Genomic DNA, 19,742 nt, shown 5'->3' on the forward strand with positions numbered 1-19,742 from the left:
AAGGGTGCAATTGCTCTGGAGAGGATCCAGGGGTGATTTATGAAGAAGGTAGGTACACAAATTGCTGGAGGAAGATGTTGGCAGGGCTGGAATACTTTTTTCATTTTGAAGAAAGATTTGATAAGCTGGTTTAAACTGAAGATAGACACTAAAAACTAGAAAAACTAAGCAGGACAGGCAGCATCTCTGGAGAGAAAGAATGGGTGATGTTTCGGGTCGAGACCTTCAGCCTGAAGAGGTTGAAAACCAGCCATAAGACACAATGACTGGGCATGTGTGTTATCCAACTAAGGGCAGAAATCAGAATCATGTGTTCATCTTTATTCACGTGACACCATAATAAATATATTACAGAAAAAATACAGTGGTAGAGTTGCTGCCTTACTACCACATGGGTTTTCTCTGGATATTCCGGTTTCTCCCATATCCGAAAGAAGTGCAGGTTTGTTGGTTAATTGGCTTCTGTAAATTGTCCCTGGCGTGATGGATGGAATTGGTGTATGATAGATTGCTGGTCGGTGTGGTCGGTCGGCTGAAGGGCCAGTTTCCATATATATTTTTACAAATATATCTTAATTTCATTGAATCATATATGATTGAATATGTGGCATTATTTCCGTCTTGTTTCTATTTTCAAAGGGTAAGGTTGATTTATTTGTGCAGAACAGTGATGGAAGTCTGACTTTTGCTTTGTTTCTCTGTGTTGTTTTCTCTCTCTCTCTCTCTCTATATATATATATATATATATATATATATACATAGCAGCATGAATATAATCAGATTTCCATACATGAATATAGTCATTCATGTGCTGCACCTGTCGATCAGAGCCTGGCTCTATTGTGGAATGTAATTAGGAATGTAATTTAGTCTAACCTTATTGATACCTAATCCAATTTAAAGCATAAATGTTGCATTCAAGTGTAAGTTAAAAGGCTTGCTACAGTATGCACCAGATTGCACAATTTCAAGCTGAAAAATGCAAAAGCTCCCTACCGTGGGAGGGGGAACACCCCCCTCCCACCCTCGGTCGCTAAGCTCCCTCGCAATTTCTCACTGTCAACGCCCACCCAATGTTGGCAGCCCTGCAAGAGACTGCAGATGGTGGAATCTGGAGCAAAAAACAAATTGTTGGAGAAACTCAGCTGGTCATGCAGCATCTGTAGAGGCCAAGGAATAGGTGACATTTTGGGTTAAGATCCTTCATCGGGACTGGTACAGGGTCTCTATATGAAACCTTGTTCATCCCTTTGCCTCCACAGATTCTGCTTGACCCAGTGAGCTCCTCTAGCAGTCTGTTTTTTGGGTAGGAAACTGTATTTGAAGATGTGTTTACAAATCACAAATTACTCAACTTCTTGTGGTACTGAACACAGATCCTCAAGGCTAAATTGTTGACACCGGGCTTTTGCACTACCTCTGTGCATCAGTCTGCAAAGTTTCTTGCCACTCCCCCTATCCCCCACTGATACAGGAGTTTATCTTGCCTCATAACTGCGCTTCTGTGATGTATCTAGTAACCTCATAATCCGCTCACATAGATGCTGCCTCACCCAATGAGTTTCTCCAGCGCTTTTGTCTACCTGTAAGATTGATCAGTTCTTTTTTTTAACTTTATTGGAAAAATGAAGTTTGGTTGGTTGTCATAATCCATCTCCAAATGCTACACCACTGAAATTTGCATCTTCTTGTATTCACTATTGAAGATATTTTAACTATATTTATAGTTGGTTATTAATAAATAATGTTACCCAAAGTGATCTAATTTTCTGCAAAACCAGATCAGATAAAAAAATTACTTGCTACTCGTATAACTTAGAAAAGAAAATCAAGAAATGAATGGGATTGGAATCAAACTAGTTCAAACAATTTAAGATGAACATGAGTTTTACAGGAGCAGTTGAAAGGTTATATAATCAAAATGCACTGAATATCAAATTCTGCCTCACTCCAATTTGATGTTGGGTATAATAAATATTAATGAATGTGTGGTGTCTGAACTGATCAATATTTAATGAACCAACCTTAAATATTTCACATTGATCAAATAATCAAATGTAGGTACACATGAATTTACTTTCACTTTAAGTGTAATCTAAAAAAAAAAAAATAACATTTGCTTCAAGTGATTTAAGCGGAGAAATGGCAGTTGGAGTTTAACCTGAGCAAGTGGGAGTTGTTGCATTTTGAGAGATTGCGTGTGAGGAGAGAGTATGCAATTAATGGCAAGACCACTTTAGCATTGATGTGCAGAAGGATCTTGGAGCCCAAGTTCATAGCTCACGAAAGTGGCAGCACAAGTCGATAGGTTGGTAAAGGCAGCATATGATATGCTTGCCCTCATTGCTAGGGTATTAAATATAACAGTCAGGAAGTCATGATGCATATGATTTTGGTTAGGACGCATTTGGAAAATTATGTGCAGTTCTGGTCACCCCAATACAGGAAAGATGTGGAAGCTTTGGAGGCGGTGCTGATGAGGTTTACCAGAATGTTGTCTGGATTAGAGGATTTCAGCTGGAGGGAGTGGTTAGATAGATTTGGGTGGTTTTCTCTGGAACGTTAGAGATTGAGGGGAGACTTGTTGTATCCAAAATTATGAGATGGATCGATTGGGTAGACAGGCAGAAATGTTTTCCTAGGGTGGAAATTTCCAACACTAAAGGGCATAGCTATAAGGTGAGAGGGGGAAAGTTTAAAGAGGATATGCAGGGCAAGTTTTTTACACAGAGGGTGGTGGTGGGCTGGAACGTATTGCAGGGGTGATGGTGGAGGCAGATATGATAGCGGTATTTAAGAGGCTCTTAGATAGGCACATAGAAGAGCAGGGAATAGAGGAATATGGATCATATGCAGGCAGGTGAGATCAGTTCAGTTAGACATCATGTTCGGCACAAAAACTGTGGGCCGAAGGGCCCATTCCCGTGCTGTACTGATGTTCTTTATGTTCTATTAGTTATAAGTACGAGAAAATGCATCATTTTCTGATATTAACTGCCATGATAAAATAAGAACTTCAAACATGTCAAAATAAACATACATGATTTTCTTCCTCATCGTCTGTTTTTGCCAAATATTCTCTACATCATCTATTAAAATATATATTTTTACTACCTAACTACAAGCAATATTTACCTAAATAGGACAACAATAAAACCCTCTGCTGCTTGCTATTGCTTATCCCCATTTTTCCTTTGCAAATTTGTTCAAACTTTATCAACATAGGATATAAAATGACAAAGTAATTGGACTGCAAAATGGCTTACTCTGGCGTAGCCATTTTGAACTGTTCCCTAAAAAGTTATAGCCCACTGTTTTTCTTGAAGTCATTTTTTAAGCTTCAAGTATCGACCCAGTCTTCATCCCTGACATAATATTTTTGCAATCAAGTATTAATTTAACCACAAAATATTGTAGGACTTTTGCTGATAGGCACCACTAAAATGATATTAGGGCTGTGGATGTATAACGTCAAGGTGGTGCAACACACTAGAGCTATATTCCTGGTGAGAAATAACATTAATTCTCTGGATCACCATATTGACAACAATCCTTGGTCTCAATTCAACAATTCTGGCACTCCTAAACGCTTTGCGGCCAGTATTAACTACAGATGCTTCAAGCACTGGAAAGACACCACCAATACTGTCCTCAGAAAATTCTCCAAATTCACTGGAAGGATAAACAAACATCATTGCTCTTTTACAAACTGATGACCCCCGCATTGAAGCCCTTGTTTTTAAAAGCTAAGAGAGAGAGAGTTTGTTGTCAAGACAACAACGTCTCTCTCAATGTCAGCAAGAAGAAGCAGCTAGTTATTGATTTCATACACCCCCAATCAGTATCAATCGTGCTGAAGTGTAGACAGTCGAAAGGTTCAATATCGTAGACTAACATCACCAACACTTTGTCAGGGACCAACAACAAAGAAGCTAGGGTCAAGAAAACCGATGCCTCTACTTCCTCAGAAGACTAAGGAAGTTCAGCGCCTCTCCAACAACTCTTAACAACTTCTACAGATGCACAACAGAAAGCTTCTTATTGGATGCATTATAGTTTGGTTTGGCAACAACCAAGACTACAACAAATTGCAGAGAGTTGTGGATATTCATCACCAGTCTCCCTACCATTGAATCCATCTACATTTCACACTGCCACGGGAAAGCAGTTAACATAATCAAGGACTTTTTCATCCTGGTTATTCCTTCCTCTCCCCTGTCTCATTGGGCAGAAGATACAAAAACTTGAAAGCATGTATCACCAAATGACTCAACATCCACAAAATCAGAGTGGAAGCATGTCAGCCATTAATCCAGGGTTCTGCATAAAGAAGATGACATTGAGATCAGAATCTGTGAACAGTGCAAACTGCAGTGCTCACCACACACCAAGGATAAAAGATTGAATTTGCATGAATCTCCCACAGTCAATTTGCTGCCAAGTACCAGTTCTGATCCTAATGAGAAGACCTTATGCCTTAGCTTGAACTTCCGTTCAAATAAACCATTTCATGGTGGTTAGGAATGGGGGTGTATTGAAAAGATTCCAACCACAAAAATGCTAACAGAATTGAATAGAAGTAAAAAACTGCAGATTTGGGAAATCTAACATAAACACAGAAATTGCTGGAGACTTGCAGAAATGCAACTACTTTAAGCATTGGCTGTTTCCTTTTCCACATATGCGGCCTTGCCTCCTGAGTGCCTTGAACAATTCTGTGTTTATATCTGGTACAACGAACAGCTAGCCACACACGGCCAGCTTCCCGTACATTGAATGCTTTTGTAACATTCGGAAACAAACAAAAACTATTAAAAACATATATAATATGACAACTAAAAATATTTTAAACTAAACTGTTAAAAAATATTAATTTACCTTAATCCCTCAGTATACTCTATTAATGTAAATGAACATAATTTCTACACCAGGAATAATTTTTTGCAGGTTGTGTGAAGGTATGTGTGAATTCCCCAGCATTGTGCTAGGAATTGCTTAAACTTTGCAGGATTTATAGGAATCCAGTATTGGACTGGATCACATCCAGACTGGAAACCTGTACAGATACCCAAATTTACTGGTTCTCAACCAATATTGGTTGAAATTGTGAAATCTACTCATGAGAATTTCTATTGTTCCGTTTCGGAGCATGAAGATTAGGTACATTTTTCCAGAGGGTAGAGAGAAAATGGCATTGGGTGACGATAATGGCTACAGAGATAAAAGTCATAAAAACTGGGAAAAGCAGGTAGTATAAAGTGCCATGAAAATATTTCAACGTTTAATTAAGCTATGCATATTAGCTCCCTCTTTATTTATTCTCTCTCTCAATTCTCTTATTTTAAATATAAAGCTTGCCCAACAGCTTGACGATAATGACGTTTTGTTCCCCCCAACCCCCCAACCGAAAAAATCTAATCCGACTGAAAAATATTTTTGTTAATTATCATGGATTGCATCTTATGATGTCCAACCCATGCTCCAAGTATTTTAATGTAAACACGAGTGGGACTGAAATATCTGACATTCTTCAGCAAGGTCAGAAGTTCACATTAGGTGATACGCAGCAAGAAAGAAATACCCTTGCCTGCTTTCTGCTCTACATGGCAACCAAACTTCTAGTGTTACAAAGTTAACTGTCTGGGTAAGGGCAAAGGTCATTATTCAACAGCAACATGATCGCAACTGCTTACACCCTCTCCCTAAAACTGTCTGCCTTTTGACCTTTCTTTCCCATTTATGATGCTTCTTAAAAATATCTCTGACAAAGCTCCCACTATCTGCATTGATAACTGTTTTTTTAACTCAGTGTCAAACTTTGTTCGGTAATGCTCATGTGAAGCAACTTTACTACTTTAGAGGTGTTACATAAACATGACATTAAGTTAGAGTACTGCAGTCCACTTAATTTCAGAGAAGAGAACTAAATTTGTGGCACAGATGCAATAGAATGAGACAATTAGGCAGTTTAAAAAAAGAAGAAAAGATCTGACAAGCAAATTAGGATGAGTAATCACTAGCCATGTTTTCTGGTTATCTTCAAGTACTGTCATTAGATGACCCAATGACCACTTCCGTTATGTAAAGCTTATGTGTAAGCCAAAATCTAACAGCAACCTGCTTCTAACTTCCTCTGTGGGTTTTTTCCCAAACTGGGTTCTGTTTCCTCTCCATATGCTTTAATAGGAAAGGATCTGAAAAGCAACTTCCTGAGCACAAAGTACCTGTCCACCCAGTCTTTGTTTGACAGCACTAAGAGAATGATGTATTTGGTGTACATGAGGAGGAAGGTGACCCAGACTGCATTTCCTCACAGGACACATTAAATATACAATAATAAAGCCTGCTGTAGTTGACATTTGGTTGTGGTGAGGTGTAAATTCCTGATAAGAAGCAGATCTGGCCCACTTTACTCAGAGTTGTCTTACTGAATTCAATGTCCTTGAGTTAGTGAGGCATCATTCTTTCAAACCTAATGAAAATTAGACATAACTGTACAAGGTCACACTTTAAAAATCCAACTGAACACACATAGCTGTTCATCTATTACACTGATAATTAGTTCATAAACAAATATAAAAATGAGGCAGATAAGAATATATTCCTCAACCTCTCCCTATCCTGAAAATTCTGGTGATATTTATTCTTCCTGTCAGCAGCATTTCATGTGTTTAGCTTCATTTGCTTTCTACAATAATCAAATGCAATGAGGTATGCACGGCCAACGTTTAAACAGGCTGCAGATCAATTAGCAGTCTTAGGTTTATCTGATTTTTATCAAAGCGGACAGAGCAGCGGGTCGATCTTCACAGCCTGCGTCAAGTTGACCTTTTCAGACATCTACATTGTATATCCCCTGGGTATCTCTAAGTCCCACGTCAGCCTCTGATTGACAGAAGTCTGTTTCACTAAACCACAAAGTATACACAGATGTCTATATTACAATCTTAAAGGTGTGACAGCAACTGTGTATTACATCTATAAACTGTCCTTTAGTAGTGACACTTCCTCAATGATGATCTGTTAATTTATTCACCTAAATCTCTTTTGTACAGAAATAAAAGGTAATTGAGTCATTACAATCTAATTCAGGCAGAACTAAATTGGCTTATTTTATAAATCCTTCTCAAGTGGCCTCCACATACACTAATCGATACTTATGAGCTGTACTGCTGCACAAGTACATGAATTTGGAAAAAAGCCAGACCAGTTTCCTATCTTCCCATAGGGGTTGCTGTAGAAATCAATGACCGAGAGATAATCCCTTTAATCCCTTTCAGATACATCTTATATATAAAATATATATGGAAATCATGACATGTACATTTGTAGGAATGGGGGGATGGGGATGAAAGAGAAAGAGAATATGGAAAGAGAATAGCGTTTGTCTGAAAGTTATTTTATTGGAAAAGTTGTACTGCTACAACACTGTCTTTGATATATCTAGAATCTCCATAAACGTGGTTATGAAGGTAAACATCTCAGGAAATTTTCAAAGTTGTCTAAATGTCCAATTTAAACTCTTGGAAAAGTGGAAAAACTCTTTTAAAAATTGTTCAAATAATGAGGAAGAAAAAGTTGAAGGATACCCAGAAAATGTGTATTATTTCACACTGCAAATGAACTATTCTACTAGCAGGACCAGGAATTAAACTTTATGTATTATTTATTCAATTCACATCACGCAATGGATATAAGCAAATTGAAAATGATCCGTTTTTCTATAGGAAAGCATTAGTTAACAGCCTTTTTTCTATGTAAGTGTGTCATTAGGTCTAATATTATTTTTTTAAGGAAAATAAGAACTTCATGACTGCTATCACCCTAGCCTTTCCTTGTGAGAAATTAGATTCATTTTTACCAGGTCAATGTTTAGTTATAAAAACGCTTTTGTTGGAAGATCTTACACATATATTTCTTACAATATATTAAGTATTATCTGAGTTATTACTGACCAGTATCAGTATCAGATCTCAGTATCAGTAATACTGAGTTATTACCGAGTTATTACTGGCAGAACTGGAGATGTTTCAGCCGACTGCGAACTGGGGTCGGGCGGCCAAGGGTGACAATGCACAAATGGGCTACATTGAGGGTACAACAACCTGTGACTGTGGCACACAGACCCAGACATTGCAACACCTTCTGCAATGCCCATTGCTGGATAATCTATGTACTACTGTAGACCTTTCACTTAACACTCCAATAGCGCAACGATGTGTACAGCAGTGGCGAGCCACTATATTGCATAAGGACATGAAAGAAGAAGACTGACCTATGCATAAAGCTTTGTCTTCTAAATTAAAAAAATAGCAATTGTCATCCAATCAGAATCATCATCCTAAGCCCGGAAGAATCCTAAACACCAATGTGCCCAATTTAAAGAATGAATGACTTATTAAAAAATAAAAGTTACTGTTAAACCTTTATTTAGAATGAGAAATGCATGAACATGATGAAGTACACTAATGTGCAAAAGTTCGCTGATTTCAGGTAAGGAATGCAATGTCAGAAAATAAGTCCTATATTTGAATATTATTCAGTGTCTTGAAAGTGCAGACAAGACTGTGGTTGCATTGCCCTATGATGCAATGGCCAGTTGAATGGCATAATACTGTACAATGCTCATGGAAGATGGCTTGAAAGGAAAGAAGGAAGCAGTGTGCTAATTCTTGATGGTGGTGCTGTGAATACATGTCCTAGGTAGATAGTTTTGCCAGGTATGCACATTCAAATCCTTTTTACGGTAAAAATGAATGGAAAGGAAAATATTCTCATTCTTTGATCAATTGATCGTGTTACACTGGTAAGAGAAAATTGACCTGCCTGAAACAGTGCATTAAACAGTGCACAATTTTGATCCCCTTATCTTGGAGAGGATTTAGTAGCATAGGAGGCAGTCTAGAGTGCATTCCTAATAGGACAGCATTGTCCTATCAAAAAGTTAAAAAGATTCAATCTGCTTTGGAGTTTCGAAGGAGGGGTGATCATATTGAAACATTTAAGATCCAAAGGGTCATGACAGAAAATATGTTAAAATGATTGCATTATTGAAAGAGTTTCAAAAAAGAAGGCAGAGCTTCAAGACAAGAAAGGAGTGAATCAGTTAAAACTGATGTTTGAAGAACCGTCTTCTCACAGAGAGGAAATTCTTTACTCCAGAGAATTGTGGTGGTCAGATTATAAGTACAGCGTTTAAAGTGGAGGCAGATACATTTCTGAAAGATCTCGGGATCAAAGATGATGAGGAACTGACACAGATAAGTTGTTGAGGTAGATCAGTCATGATCATACTGAACAGTAAGTCAGGCATGAAGGGCCATGTGGCTTATTCCTGTTTATATAATATTGTGATTATATTCATATATTTTGTTCAAACAACATCTTATTTCATTACAATATTTGTTATTTTGTCCACAAAATAAGAAATAATTTTAAAGGAATAAACACGTTTCTGGGGACACGTCTATCAGCTGATGCTAAAAATAACATTTACTGTATATTTAGGTGAAACAATTAAAACAAATTTCCATTAACTATACCTGTTTTATTCCCATCAGCATGTAGGCTCTTTTTCTCGTCAACTTCATTTAATGTTGGTGAAGGTTGTAATAAATTGTCCTCTTCTTCTGTAAGAAACAAAAATAATACATATTTTTCATATATTATAACAATTTCTAGTGGAATATGATTACTTGATATTGTAGAGAACTTCTTGCTTGATGCTGATAAAGATCTGATTAAAAACAAGTAACATCAACAACTAGTTAAAAAAACAGCAAGAATGGAATCATTTTAAACTGACAGATCTGGCAGTCCTGGGCATGTTGGATTGTCAGTGTTTTATTGTACAATTATTTCCAATGTTGGTAGCTATAGATTGCTGTAATTAATCAAATTTGAGTCATATTAAGTGAAATATTAACAAAATTCAGGAGCTTTTAATCTTTATTTTCATACAGCCAAACTTATTTTTTGGCATTTTTAATAAACTGATTGTCTTACATCGAAGAAAACAAATCTAATTTTTGATACACTTTCTAAGGACTACCAAAATTAACTTTTCAGTACCACCAAAGCTAACTTTTTTGCTCATGTAACTTTTAATCCTACCTCTGTGACTAATAGAGGTTTAAAAAAAAATCCTACATCAATTATAGTTCAAAAGTGCTTAATCATACATTCTACACTTTAGGGTTTTCAAAGGTAACTAAATATACATTTCATTCAAGAAATGTTTGAAGAATTTTTGATTTGAGACATATGGAACTAACGGAAGAAAATCAAATTACATATTTACAATTAGCACTTGCAACTTTTCTGGGTAAGAGTATTTGTTTTAAATTATTAAATTATAAGTATAATGCAAGTTAGACTTTTTTTAAAAGACAGTCAGTAACATCACGTTCTTGCATTCAATATATGACGGCTATGGGATAAGACTGAGAATGTTATTTATAAAACAATATAACACAAGCATTTTGATTGGGGGTAGTTCTCTTTTAAATTGATGCTGCAACATACAATCAATGATGCTGCAAGCTGGTTTATTGGCACATTGCCATTTTTGTGATTAATATAGCTGGCATCTGACTGACAATTGATAAGTTATTTGTAGAATTTGTAACTATAGTAAACAACATAATACTGTAGTGTAGGAGAAAAAACCAAACCACACAGATGGTTGTATAACATTCATTGTGCGATTTCCATAGTAATCATAAATCTGGTGGTCCTGACAAATTAACAGCTTGTATTTACACACTATTCTTGTGCCATCAAAACCATTTCAATATTAGTTTATTCAAATCACATAGTTTTGAAGCAGCAGATGTAAAGCTCTCTTTTTTTATCAGTGAAAAAATTGTCCCAATACTTTAAATACGTGCATGAAATATTCAAGTAATTTAAGTAATAAAATTATAAGAAACAATTAATTATAGATGGCGCTTTGAGAGCTCAAAAGGGTGCAATAATTATACAATTTCTAATTAATATTTGATCAATTTGCTGTTTACATTTGCATTTAAATTTTGCAGGGATTACAGGTATTATTAAACTGAAAAAACGGCATGCATTCAATTGTTAAATGGTGAATTTCTAGAGTAATACAATCACAGTATTTCCTGTTGTTCATTTAATCTGTACGTATAGACTGTGTAAAAACTGGAACACTGCAGTGCAGAGTGGTGCAGAAATAGTACTGCTGCCTTGCGTCTCTAGAGATCCGAGTTAGATCACGACATTGGGTGCTTGCTTCTGTGTGAAGTGCACACATTTCCACAGGATTCTGGTTTCCATCCACAAGAATAAATATCACCAGCAATCTGTCCTGGACCAGCCACTTCGAAGCAATGGCCAAGAAAGCATACCAATGCCTCTACTTTCTTGGAAGGTTTAGGAAGTTCAGCATGTCCCAACAACACTCACCAACTACAGATGCACTGTAGGACACATTTTATTTTGATGCAGCACAGCATGGTTTGGGATCAGCTCCATCCAAGACCGTGAGAAATTGCAGTGTTGTGGATGCAGCCCAGTCTATCACACAAACCAACCACCCTTCCATTGACTCCATCTACACCTCCTACTGCCTCAGCAAGCCACCTGCATAATCAAGGACTTGTTCTGACCTCCCATCTGCCTTGTTGGAGACCTTCAAACTATCTTTAATCGGACTTTACTGGACATTGTCTTGCACAAACGCTATACACTTTATTCTGTATCTGAACACTGTGGACAGCTTGATAGTAATCACGTGCAGTCTTTTTGCTGACTGGATAGCAAGCAACAGAAAAGCTTTTCACTGTACCTCGGTTCTCTTGATAATAATAAACTAAACTAAACGTATTCAAATGACGTGTTAGTTGGTTAATTGGCTACTGTAACATCCTCTGTGTAAATAAGTAAGAAAAGTATCAAAGGAGAGTTGAAGAGCACATGAGAGAATAACTAAATACCAAGAAATATGGAGAACGGGATTCATGGATTTGCTCTGATGGGTGCCAGCATGGACAGACTGAATGACCTCCCTCTATGCCATAAGATGGGTTAGGGCAAAGTCACCTTCTGGAGACTTCGCCCTAACCCATCTAAGACAACTGTCATTGTCTTTCACCTCAGCAATCAGCTCGCCTTTGCAAAGCTCCGAGTGTCCTTTTGTGGTGAGCCGGTGAAGAATGAAGAATTCCCCAAGTACCTTGGAGTCACCCTGGATCGCTCATCCTCATCTATCGTGAACACCTGAAAAGGGTGGCTGATAAGCTGAAAGCAAGGGTCAACATCAGGAAACTTGCAGGCAACAGCTGGGGATCCAATGCACAAACCCTCCCTAATGGCAAGTTTAGCCATAGTCTACTCAACAGCCGAGTTTTGTTCAACAGCTTGGGCTAATAGCTGCCACTGTCCTTAACTCTGCAATGCGGGTCATCACAGGGACGCTTAAGTCAACACCTTTGTAGTGGCTCCTTGTCCTGTCTCATATCACCCCTCCCAGCATACGCAGAAGATGTTGAAAGATTGGTGCACCATCGAGGCTAACCCTGACCTTCCCATCCAAGCTGACTTGAATAATCTGCCCAACATGCGCCTGAAGTCCCGCAAAACCTTCTGGTCTTCCGTTAAATCCCTGGAAGACTTTGACTCCAAGATTGAGTTGCGCAGAACCTGGAAAGATGCCAACACCAACAACGGAGAAGTCATCACAGACCCCACAGTGAAACTACTGGGTTTTGACCTCCATCGCAAGCAATGGCTAACCCTGAACAGAATCCGTACCCTCCATGCAAGAACTGCCCATCACTTGCGTAAGTAGGGAATGACAGAGAGCCCTGCTTGCAACTGCGGACATCCAGACCAGACCATCGTGAATGATTGTCCACTGAGGCTTTGCCCTGGGGGCATCAAAGCCATCCACCCAGTAACTGATGCTGTCCTGGCCTGGATATCTACCCTTGATCTACAATTTTAGGTTATGCACGCCATACGCAAGAAGAAGATGCCATAAGTAACTCTTGATAGACATTACATTGTCCTATAATTGCTCTCTATCTTGTCACTGTGCCACACCATTTATTCCAACATGCCCTCTCAGTAGTGTTGTATGGCAGCCTGGTGCCCAGCAATCAGGATAGCTGGCGCAACATTCGTGCCATTTCATCAGAGGCAGCTGGCCTTACAGAACTATATTGATATCCAGTGAGTCTATTCCCTCAACACTATCTGGCTGACAGGCTGTCTAGGGTATCATTATGTATTAAAATGTTATTTTAATTTTTTTGCCTTTAAAACACCAAATATTAATTAAAATAGGCATATAAATGATTAAAACAATCTATTCACCTTTCTCTCCACAGTTAATGTCTGCTATGTATGTGGCAGGCTTACCCAGGACATGTGTGGGTAAGTCCAGGTATAAGCACTGCTGTCAGGGCAGAAGGTCTGCACCAAGATATGCTGACATTTTCCGATACAAATTTCATTAGTTTCATTGCTTTTATCTTCGCCTGTCGGGTAATATACAAATTATGAAGTAAGTTTAAAATTTATGAAATAAGTTAGATATTAACCTGCAGATCAAGATGGAAAATTGGATGATCATTCTTAAGCATGTCTCGAGTGTAATTCTAAGTGGTACATGGAATAGGCTAGGTCAGAGGGCTTCTGCTTACCTTTCCCTTTGTGACAATTTTCATTTCAAGCAAAGTACAAATGAAAAAATATATAGCTTGATTATAATAAACATTTATAATGTAATACCCTTACTTTTGGTAGCTACTGCTTAGTATTTATAACTAAGAATACTATCTGCCCTGTAGGAGAGATTTTGACGTAAAAATAAGACAACATAAAGATAGGGAGTGATTCATTGAGAAACTCAATCTTCAGAAGGGGAGCGATGCAGTGGGGGGCAGGGACAGAATTTTAGTAGATACTAGACCAAGTGCAGACCCGTTGGGTCTGTTCCGCCAAAGTGTGGTTGCGGGGGGGCGGGGGGGGGGGGGGGGGGGGGGGGGGGGGGTGGCATGCGGTGTCACACACACTAACTACCTCCCCCCCCCGCACACACGCTAACTATCCCCCCTGATATTATATGAATATTATTAATTTGCTCCTTTTACCCCATAACCACCCTGTCCACTGACGCATAGCCCCAACTCGCCATGTGACTCATGCAGAAGTTCGATTTTGTGGGACCACGTGAAGGTTCCAATCTCCCTCACCTGTCCCATTGTGATGGCATATGTAAATGAGATCCATTGTGATTAGACATGTGTGAGATGGCACTGTGAGTCATGCAGCAGTTTGATTAAAGTGGGAACATGTGAAGGTTCCAATCTCCCTCACCTGTCCCATTGTGATGTCATATGTAAATGAGATCCATTGTGATTGGACATCTGTGAGGTTGGCTCATGTAGCAGTTTGATTTTAATTTTTTTTGATGTTTTGTGAACATCGCCTCCCACCCAGCTGATTGGTGAGTATGATGTCGGGACGATACGCCTCCGCGGTTTGAATTGAGACCAGCCCCGCACGGCCGTACTCCTCAAGCGATCACGTTTGGAGCGGGTGGGCGTGGGAGTTGCGGGAGGCCTGGCGCGAGCATACTTCGAGCGGGGGGGGGAGTGGAGGAGACCAGGGCTGCCAAATGAAGAGAGAGAAGCGGCTTGGATTGGTCGGCATGTGGGCATTGTGACGTCAGAGCTGGTAAGAGCCGTTCAGATCTTAAAAGTTGAGTTTTGTTTGAGTTTTGTGATCAATTTTACTCAAAATCTGGGGAAATAATTGACCAGGGAGTGGATGTGCGAATGTAAAAGTAAAATCGCTAGTGAAATGGTAAATATGTCGGTTTTTGTGTCTGGTTTGCGCGGAGTTTAACGATTCAAATGCAAAATGCCGTACACCCACACACCCACAGAGTTTTAAAAGTATATAGATAGAAATCAGATATCTACCTGCCAACAATTTTAGAGAGACAAGTATCGGTGATAGATTCTGGGAGGAAGTATTAGGAAAGGAAATGCATTTTAAAGGACAAAGAAATTAGGTGCCCGTAGAGGGTTGAGTCACATAAATCATTGATAGTGGGACAGCAAATTAATGATGCTGAATAAATCAATACAGGAATTTAGATGTAATAAAAAAGTTCAAGAACAGTAGTTCTACAACTGTAGTTCTACAACAGTAGTCCTGTATAAAAGTCCAAACGCATTCAGGATTGCCACTCACTAGGGTCACTAGTTTTCAATTAAAAAATTAGAATTCACAGCATTTGTGTTTGTGCTTTACAATGTCCCAGAAGTGTACAAGAAATAATGCTGACTACAGTGCTGTGAAGGGAAAACTAGTGATGAAAGTTGAAATTCTACATAACTTAGGTAATGTTGGTGTCAGTGTGTAAAGAGAGAACTTTGGAGTTGGTCATTCAACCATAATAATATGAAGAAGCTGGATTAAAAATAAAAATGTTAAAGCTGATTTAAATATGGGCACTGTTAAGCACCAGACCACACACACATCTAACACTACGGAACCTAATAAATTGTTTATGAGCAATTTAACCAATGTCCCATTGAAAGGGGGCATGATTGTGAGAAATGGTCAAACAATTTCATGAGGAGTTGCCAATTCCATAGCCCTGAGGAGGTGGCTCAATGGCTAGAAAAATGTTGTGCCATGGCATCCATTGCATTAAAGTGAGTGATGAGAAAACGTCTGCAAAATAGAAGAACATTCTTTTCACAGCTAATGAAAGATGAATACTTCTTTCCTGAACAAATGTATAATGAAACCGACCCTTTTATGCCAGTTGATTCCAGAGATTGTGTCGATTGGAAGAGCTGAACAGGCAGTGCTTGGTTCAATGTGACTGTTCTTGCATGTGTGTCTTTTTATAATACTGCACACAATAATGTGACAAATGTGGTCAAATTTCAAATTCCTTCAAAAAAACTTGACAAGCACTTTATTGGGTTCATGATTAACATAGTATCACAAAAAATAAAAGGAAAGATAGCTTATTAATGGCAAATGTCCAAAAATAGCATCAGAATACACAACCACATTATGTATAACGGATGTTGCGTGGTGTCCACCAGTGACCTGGTTGGCACAGTAAGTGCATGTATTTCTTATTCCTTTCTATGTTTATGAATACCACATGGAACAATAAAATTGCAAACACTGTTTCCACTCCATTCACCTGATGATGTAGTAGAATACTGCATCCATCTGAGTGGACACCGCAATGCGCGTTACACATCATACACACAAACGTACGTTGCGGTGGACATTCAAAGGTTTGGTGTCCCAGAAAACTAACGTTACATTATTAGCGAAAACCAAACATTTTCACTAATGTGATCTAAACGGCACATTACCTTATGGATTTGAGCTATATCGATGGCCGACGATTTGTCAGAGTGTTTGATTTGGACTGATTTTTTAGTAAGCAAAATGTCTCCGTAACGGTCGTTGTGGAGCTTCCCGAAGTTGACACGAAGGAATGAAGCTAGCAACTTGGTCCGTACGAAAGGTAAACAAGAGACAGTGTGTTGCCAAATTGAGGATTGGCTCAGTTTCTTAGTTTTGATGACCAATTTATGTCCAAAAATTGTTTTTATTGATTTAAAAAAGTCGGAAAATATATCGTAAATGGTCGTTGCGTTTTTACAAGGTAGTTGAGGCCAGTTCATTGGCTATATTTAAGAGGGAGTTAGATGTGGCCATTGTGGCTAAAGGGATCAGGGGGTATGGAGAGAAGGCAGGGATGGGATACTGAGTTGGATGATCAGCCATGACCATATTGAATGGCGTTGCAGGCTCGAAGGGCCGAATGGCCTACTCCTGCACCTATATTCTATGTTTCTATGACACCACAATGTTTTTGATATATTAAATTGGAAAAGAAGAAAAAATACTTAACTCGCCCAAAAATCGCTACTACCATAGGAATGGTTTGAATGGATGAATCGCTACTACCGTAGGAGTGGTTTTGAGTGCTTTGAAAAGCATTAGAGGTTTGGAGGCTCCGTGGTTAAACTTACAGAGGTACTGACCCCAATAATGGCTGTTGTGACAATGGACACCAAGCACAACGACCGTTACGGGATCTTTGCTAGGCGGAATACCAGACATGTTACTGTATTTTTCTCCTGGTATTGATGAAGATATTTCCCTAGATCATTATCAAAACGTATATGTATGAGGGGGCCTTATAAAGTTTATTTATGAATTAAATATTCATGACTAAATGTGGCAGTGTTTTTAATGTCACATTATTGGTGTCCAAAATGGTGGTAAAATGATGAAAAATTGTCTTATGAAAAAAGTTTTTGACTTTCGGTCTTGAAGTTATCTAATTTTAATCTGTTATGTGTAAGGTTTCATTTCTGGGTAGATTTTTGTTAAGAATAGTATAATGGTGTAATAATAATCTTGTTCCTCAAAATCTCTCCAATATTGTAAAAAGACTCATGTGCAAACACAGCAGGCACATATAAGCATAAATTATTGGTGATGGCCAGGAATGCTTACCCTCAAGCCTTAAAGCGATGAAGATTTTTCCCATGATTTATAGGAGTAATAAACAGGCCTAAATCACCAGAGGGCTGACTTACAAGGTGGCTTCACAAAAACATTTTTCGAGGAGGATCTGGTACATTACTAGAATGTGTGGCTGTTGAAGAGCTGCAGGATCCTATTCCTCCTGGAGTCCAGGAATGTTTTTGCAATACATGTTTGCTCCAACTGCAAATCACTGATTCAACCTTTGGACCAAGGAATAATTTGTAATATATTTACAATTACTGGAAATAATGACATCAGACCATCAGTAAATAGGAAAGACACAAAACGTTGGAGTAACTCAGCGGGTCAGGCAGCATCCCTGGAAATCATGGAAGGTGAAATTTTAGATCGGGACCTTTCGTCAGGCTGCATGTTCTATCTATATTCTCCATGTATACTGCCTGATCCGCTGAGTTATTCTGGCATTTTGTATATTTAATTTGTAAACGCGCATCTGTAGTTCCTTGTTTCTGCATCAGAAAATAGGAGCAAGTGGCTTAGACAATAGACAATAGGTGCAGGTGTAGGCCGTTCGGCCCTTCGAGCCCGCACCGCCATTCACTATGATCATGGCTGATCATCCACAATCAGAAATTGTTCTCATTTAATTGTCTTGATTGACAGTTCAACCTTGATTCCATCCTTTATGCTAACAATTACTTGCTCTATTTTCTTTCTCCAAATTCACAACTTCCAATTAAATTTTACAGTTTTAAACTATGTAAATTAATGAATACAACTCAGTCACAAAAAGTTAATAAAATAATAAATTATTTATTGTTTAAAATAAGCTATTATCACAAAATCATTAAATTATCTGCATATTTCAAATAATTAATTTGGACAATTATATAATAGTTAATTTTAGATGGAATAAAGTATCATGAAGAATGACATTATTTTTATTCTGAGTTGCAAGCTCAACAGCAAATTGAGATAGAATTCAACATAAAACAAAACTGACCTATCTTGCCATCTAAAGTAGACAAATTTGCTGGAGAAACTCAGGGTGAGGCAGCATGTAAGGAGAAAAGTAGGTGACGTTTCGGGTCGAGACCCTCAGACTGATGGCCATCTAGTTCAGTCTTTGTAAAAGTATCTAAAATATCATTTGAAGTCAAATAGGATATTTTTAAATCGTCATTTACAGCTTGTGGGCATCTCTGGTAAGACCACCATTTCTAACTTCCCTTGGAAAAGTGTAACCTTGAACTGCTGTAATCCAGGGTTAAGTTTTGTGTATTTTTTTGATGCTTGGATCAGAATTTCAAGATATATCCAAGTCAGAGTAGTGTGCAACTTGCAAATGGTACTTGGTCTGTACTTTGTATACAGAATACACTGCATATAAGTGCTGATGGAAACTGTGATAATAATGCCATTGAAGGTCATGGATAGGTATTTAGGATTTGTTGTAAAAATGTAAATGGTCATTTCTTGGTATATGTGTGGTCTGAAACCTATCAGAGCCACGCCTGAATATTTTCAAGCTCGGGCTCCATTATGATATCGACTGCTTTATATATGAATTCCAAAAAAAAATCTTTATTCACTGTTTAGATCATGGAAAATAACATCATAGAGGGCAGTTGGAGTAAATAATATGTATGCATTTATGCAGAAGGTAACTATCTATTTACCAAGAAAGAAATAATAATTATGATTGTTTTAAAAGAGAAAGAATGGATGTCCGTGATCATAACAAACAATTTGGACTAGTTGGGCTGACTAACTTGATTCCCTATTGAAATTTCTTGCACAATAATATTTCAAGATGAGGAAGAATAATGCAATTGCTAATTAGTAAAACATCCAGACTAAGATTGTCAAAAAGATTGTTGCCAACTGATGCTCATTCCAAAGGCTAATGTTTAGGTTAGCCAGCTCTGCAGGCATTAGTGATGGATATTTGTTTCAGACGTCCCTTTGAAGCAGCAAAGGAACACCGAAAATTATGTTTCACAGACCAACAGGCTTCCTGCTGGAAAAATGGTAACATGATTGCACACAAACCATGTGGGAAACTATTGTTTACTTGTTTTCCACAATCTTAGGACCCAAATAATTAATGGGATTAGGAGGGGGATAGGATAAATCTATCCAAACAGGGAATTCATTGTTTAACTGAACTGCATGAGGATAAATGGATAATTTATTGAGCAAGATTAGATGTC

General features: G+C 38.2%; 1 protein-coding gene across 1 annotated transcript in view; it reads right to left on the minus strand.

Annotated features, from left to right (window-relative positions):
* The window catches only part of skap2 (src kinase associated phosphoprotein 2), a 240,483-nt gene that overhangs the window by 48,732 nt on the left and 172,009 nt on the right, over positions 1-19,742 (minus strand). The window contains exon 10 of the mRNA XM_055659744.1: positions 9,543-9,629. Coding sequence (XP_055515719.1) covers positions 9,543-9,629 — 87 coding nt within the window. The remainder of the gene's footprint in view (positions 1-9,542; positions 9,630-19,742) is intronic.

The sequence above is a fragment of the Leucoraja erinacea genome, chromosome 2 (assembly GCF_028641065.1).
Source record: "Leucoraja erinacea ecotype New England chromosome 2, Leri_hhj_1, whole genome shotgun sequence".
Taxonomy (NCBI): Eukaryota; Metazoa; Chordata; class Chondrichthyes; order Rajiformes; family Rajidae; genus Leucoraja; species Leucoraja erinaceus.